At 31.9% G+C, this 5,990-nt stretch overlaps 1 protein-coding gene across 1 annotated transcript; it reads right to left on the bottom strand.

Annotated features, from left to right (window-relative positions):
• Window positions 1-610: 610 nt before the first annotated feature.
• LOC119607619 (src substrate cortactin-like) lies at window positions 611-5,553 on the bottom strand. Its single transcript, XM_037961614.1, is given in 10 exon segments — window positions 611-1,066; window positions 1,068-1,112; window positions 2,698-2,937; window positions 2,939-3,510; window positions 3,513-3,689; window positions 3,692-3,713; window positions 4,276-4,397; window positions 4,469-4,872; window positions 4,936-5,145; window positions 5,423-5,553. Coding segments are annotated over 9 exon segments (1,788 nt in total). The 5' UTR covers window positions 5,097-5,145; window positions 5,423-5,553; the 3' UTR covers window positions 611-1,021.
• Between the last annotated feature and the right edge of the window lie 437 nt (window positions 5,554-5,990).

Here is a 5,990-nt window from a genome sequence, read left to right as displayed (position 1 = left end):
ACCTTGTGCTAAAAAAAGTTCAACATACATTTAAATTTAAAGATTTGTATTCGAAAAAAAACCCAAACATTTTATAGACAACAAACAAGAGGTTGGGTTTTTTTAGTTGAGGCATTTAATACACCAACGATTAAAATGTTCACATTTCAAACAAAAAGATTTTTTACAAGCTAGAAACAGAATTTTCAAATGATTGTAGCACAAAATTTGACATGATTGTGAAATGTCGGTATTTTTTTTTTTTTTTGTTCGTTTTGTCATTTGCCGGTAGCGTTCAGACAAGCACGCACATCTTATCTTAATACCCCTGACACTCAAACTTGCAAATTTTTGTAAGTAACTAAAGCAAATTATTAATATTTAGTAGACATTATCTAAAATTATATATTATAGTATTTAGACATGTATAAAAAGAATATTTCAAAAGAGTTTTGAACTCACGTTTATTGTTTAATTTCAACAACTAAATTGAAAAAAGTAATTAATCATTAAGTTGGGGTAGTTTTTTTTAATAAGGTTCAACTTTTATTTAGTAAAACTTTTTAATACAGTCTGCATAATTTCTTTATAATTTTTGTTTAGATTTTCGTTAAATTATTGACTTTTTTGACACAATTTTGTAGTATATGTACGTATGCCTTGTCTTTAAACATGATTTTTTTTAGTTTGTAATGATTTTATAATAACAATATTAGTTTTTAAGTGTTAAATGCTTAATTTAGTTTAAATGAAATGTAGACAAAAATGCATTTAAAAAAAAAATTTTAATATAAAAAAAATAAAATATTTGTAAAAAAAATACATATGTTTGAAACATACAAATAAGAATGTTTAATACCTCCATACATTAAATATGTAAATTGACTTGATTTGTGGACAGAAAAAGAAAATCAGTATCATCGTTGTTTAGAAAAGTAAAATAAAGAAAATAAAATACTTAAACAAAATTTTGATTTAGATAAAACTTCAATAGCTGTTATTGTAGTTGGGATTGAAGGTCATCATGCTCAGCTATAAGAACTCAATTTTGATTATTAATAACTTGCACATAATTGGCCGGGAAGAGGACCATAACGATTTTTACATAAACCACGCCACCAGCCTTCATCGATCTGTAAGAGAAATGAAAGAAGTTATGAAAAAAATTTATAATTCATATGAATTGTTTTTAAATTATTTCCAAATATTTAAGTTCGAAAACTCGAAAATTTTAGAAATTTGGCTCAACTAAAACTAAAATTGTATTTTAATGAATCCTTATGTTCTATAAATTATAGCTTTAAAAATTTTTCGAACAAAATTTTTGAATTTTCGAATATCTATAAAAAGTCGACATTCTATATTGAACATCATTTATAAATCATGAACATTTTTATAAGTACATACTTTCGAAATATTTATGTTCGAAACTCGAAAAATTTAAAAAAAATCTATTAGAATGAAACAAAAAATTGTGTTTTTTCGAACATAGTTCGAATTTTCGAACATCTATACATATTCTGAAACTACATTGATCATACTTTATAAATCATGAACATTTTTAAATTATTTTGAAATATTTATGTTCGAAACTTGAAATATTAAAAAATTGGACTCGAGTGAAACTAAAATTGTCTTTTTATGAATCCTTATAACCTACAGATTATTTTACTACCTTAAAATTTTTTCGAACATAAGTTCGAATTTTCGAACATCTTTTAAAAAGCTCATATTCCGAAATTACATCGAAAATACTTCATAATTCATGAAAAGTTTTTAAATAATTATTTATGTTCGAAACCCGAAAATTTAAAATATTGGGCTCGAATATTGGGCAGATAATAATTTTAATAGTTTTTTAAAGAATTTTCGAAATTTTGATATTAACCATTTTAGGTTAAAGAGGCAGCCAGCCAATGGAAGGCCGACGCACTAGGGTCCCTTTGAAATATCCGAAACGGATCCTACCACGACCCATGAAGACAAATTAAGTTTCTATGGCGAGAGTCATGGCAAACGCACCGTTAAAGAGGAACGCACATAGTGGCAAATCTGATTACTGACAAAGCAGGAAACAAGCACAGAAAATGTTATATTACTTCTACAAAAGTCTACGTTTCTGAAAGACGATTCTTTGAGAGGATGTCCATCTGATCTGCGCAGATCGATATGGTGTTCCTTCTGTATACATATGTATTTGTCAGAAGTCCATGTTCTTGAAAGACCCATCAAGTCTGACGATGCTTTAAGAGCATGTCCATCTGGTCTGAGCAGATCTATAAAGTGTTCCTGTTGTATATATATTAGCAGCACGAAAGCGAGAGATTGTCAATATCTCTACTATCGTGGCATTACATTGGCAAGTATATCAGAATGACCCGGCATCCGGAGCAACTAAAGGTTCAAATGCTGCGCAATCTCGTTGAAAATATCAAACATTCATGAATCAGTCTAGATGTCGTGTAGACACTAAAGAGAAATATCTAATTTCACCGGTATATCTTATAGTACCTCATACAGTTAACCTTTCTTTTTATGGCTGACATCTCAGCCTGGAGGACTTTGCACTAGTAATGCAGCTTGAAAAACTAAAGTCCTAAAGAACCTAAATTGCAATTATAATACGATTTCTAAAAACGACCTTTTTACAATTTCTTCCTTATATACTACGCCTTCAACAATCTCTATCTAAAATTTCTATTCTCTCTTTTCACTTACCATTTCAATATGCGTAATAATGTCATCAGGATCAAAGGATATTTCATCGTCATCGTTAGCTTGATAATCATACAAAGCAATAGCATGAATATGAGTATCTTCAATATAATCGGCTAGATTTTCAGAATTTCCATAAAGTTCAGGTTCCTGGGCAACGGCAGTTTCAGTTTGAGACACAGGTTGAGCTTGTTGCTGCTGCTGTTGTTGTTCTTGTATAGAAGGGTTCTGGTGATTTAGGAACAGAATGTTGTTGAATTTCACTTTGATTTTGATATAAAGGCTCAGGTTCTTCTACCACTGCTGCAGCTGGAGCAACTGGGGAGGCTTGAGCATCTTCAGTGGTATGAGGTGGTTCAGGTGATTGCACTTCAGGTGGTGTGGCCACAGTTTGTATTTCTATAGAGGGTATTAGGTCAGGAGGAGGAGCCATAACTTTTTGCTGCACCTCCTGCTTAACTTCAGCCACTATTTCCGGTTGTTGTTGCTGTTGTTGTTGTTGTTGCGGCGGCTGTGGTTTAATCTCTTCAATTTGTTCTACTTCCGTCTTTACCTCGCTCTTAACTTCTCTTGGAATGTGTATGGGTTCTTTGCGTACAGCGGTGGTTTCCTCTTTAGTGGGTGATTGCATTTGATTAAATGCACTTATAGCATTGCCTATGCCACCCTCACGTCCGGTCACAATATGTGAACGTGCTCCCTTTGGTGGCGGTTGTTTAGCTTCATCGGCCGCTGGTAGAGGTTTATTCTCCACCACTGTTTTCTTGGCCGCCTCTTCGCGGTCTCTTTTATCTTTAGCTTCGCGTAAACGTTTTGTTCCTCAGCCCGTTTACGACTTTCTTCTTCGGAGTTTTTAGCTAAATTTTCGAATTTAGCTCGTAGGTTTGAGGGTTTAACACCCTCAATGACTGGTTTAGTTTTTGTATAATTTGTGCCAACTTGTTGTTTACCACCATCATCGTAGGACGCAGCCGATTTATCCATACGATCTTTTGTACACCGAACTTGCCGCCGAAACCCTGGTGAAGAGATAAAGTAAAGAAGATATTATAAAGTACTAAAAAAAAAGAACTAGTTTGGAAGTTTAAATATGTTCGAAACTTCAATAAAAAATGTTAACTAAAACCCTAAATTTTCAACAGAGAACCATTAATGAGATTGTTTTAAAAGATATTTTTTAATAAAAGAGTTGTTTTTCCCACAAGCCCCAACCAAAACACTTTTTTGGTTTTGATCGAATCGAACATGCTCCATTTCATCAAAATAAATGCATTTCATTATAGAAATTTTTTATAACCGAATGTTTTAATTTATGAATAAAACTGTTTCATAATTATATATTCATTTAGAGCTGGGAAGGGAAAGAAGTGTGTCTAAAATGAATCGACAAATATTAGTCATCTTTAGTTTTTGTTTGCAGATAGCAATATAAACTTGTAACAAAGTTTTTTATGGTTTTGATATCCCTTCATCATTTTACAAGCAGACTTAAATTTGCAAACATAAACAAATTTGTCATACAAAAAGAAAAGTACATTGAATTTGTGATAAAAAAAAAAACAAATTTCTTTTGTTACTCACAATTTTATGATCCACTTGACTTTCATGTTTTTGCGGTGCTTCAATATGATCCCAACCCACAGCGGATTTATCTTTGCGATCTTCCTGAACACCAAATTTACCACCAAAACCTTTGGAATAATCTGACAAAAAAAAACAAAATGAAAACAAGCTATTATAAGACCCCCTTATAATCTATAAATAAACAACCAACCTTTTTGTGACTCATGTTTCTCCACCTTTTCCACATGATCCCAACCAACTGCAGATTTGTCCACACGATCAGATTGAACACCAAATTTGCCACCAAATCCGGTGGCATAATCTTTTTGTGAGGCATGTTTCTCCACCTTTTCGATATGATCCCAACCGGCAGCGGATTTATCTACACGATCAGACTGGACACCAAATTTGCCACCAAAGCCAGTGGCATAATCTTTTTGAGAGGCATGTTTCTCTACCTTGCCCTGGTAGTCATGACCCACAGCTGATTTGTCCATGCGATCGGTCTGTACACCAAATTTACCACCATAACCATAGCCGGGATTGATTTCTTCAATTTCCTTGCGTTTTTTATCTTGATCTGCTTTTTCAGTTTCCGCACGCAGTTTATCCATACTTAAGAAGAAAAACAGTTTAATTATTTGTGGGTATTAATACAATAGTAAAAATAAAACTTACTCTATAGCACCGGCCGTACGACCACTGCCCTCTATGGTTTTGGCACCCCATCTTTGTTCCTGTTCACTAACATCGTTAATAAAGTCAGGATCCGTCTCCCAGTCATCATCTTCAGCATCAGCGGTATTTTGTATTTGCAAACCAGCAGTGGCTTTCCACATTTTCACTTAAAATTTCTTTTTTACTCTTTTGCCAAAGAATTAAACGTTACTACAAATACAATACAACACAATGGTATTATTAATAGTGATATTTTAATGTATAAGATTACAATTGATTAGTCATCTAAAATTTTATAAAGTAAAAAATAAAATTTTTTAGGCCAAATGTATAAAAAGATAACAAAGACCTGCCACCATAATACACTCAACAATAGCAACAACACCAAAAAAGAAAATGCACTTGTTTTTCTTTATATGGGGAGTGGTCAAAATAAAATTGCAAAACATTTCTCCTCTTAACAAAATAACACCAAACAATTATGTACCTTATAAACAATTGAGCAATAAACAATTTAATTTTATTAATAACACTTTATAAACAATTTAAAATTAGTAAAAATTAATAATTTTTTTTAAATTTTTATGGAAGAAAGCCGATTTTTGTAGCAAATTTTTATCTTCTTGTTCCTTTTAAATTGTCAACTTGTTTGGGATTTTCTTTTTGTTTGTTTTTCTCCACTATGGCGGCGGCGGCTGACACTAAAAATATCGGCGGCGGCTTAAAATCGACTGTAGGTTCTCAAATACGTTTAATTTTTAAATTTTCAACGATTTTAAATAAAAACGGAGTCCGAGAGATAAAAGTGGGATTTTTTAAGCAAATATATTGTTTATAACAACAAAACAGAGCAAGCACAAAAGTTTTGTGAGAAATTATGCAGGAATAGAAAAAATTTAAAAAAGTTAAAAAAAAAATAAATTTGATTAATTCTTAAAAATTAAAAACAAATCCTTTCGCCAAGTTTTATGAGGATCGGCCTATATTTTTCCAGGTATTTATTTTTGCCGCATAGTGTAATCTATATAATAAGGGTTCTCATTTAAATGTTCAAA

Source organism: Lucilia sericata, unplaced genomic scaffold, assembly GCF_015586225.1.
Source record: "Lucilia sericata isolate MDLA Ls3-8-SP2 unplaced genomic scaffold, ASM1558622v1 Contig000719F_arrow, whole genome shotgun sequence".
NCBI lineage: Eukaryota > Metazoa > Arthropoda > Insecta > Diptera > Calliphoridae > Lucilia > Lucilia sericata.
The sequence above is the reverse complement of the archived record's forward strand: the minus strand, read 5'-3'. Positions and strand labels throughout refer to the sequence as shown.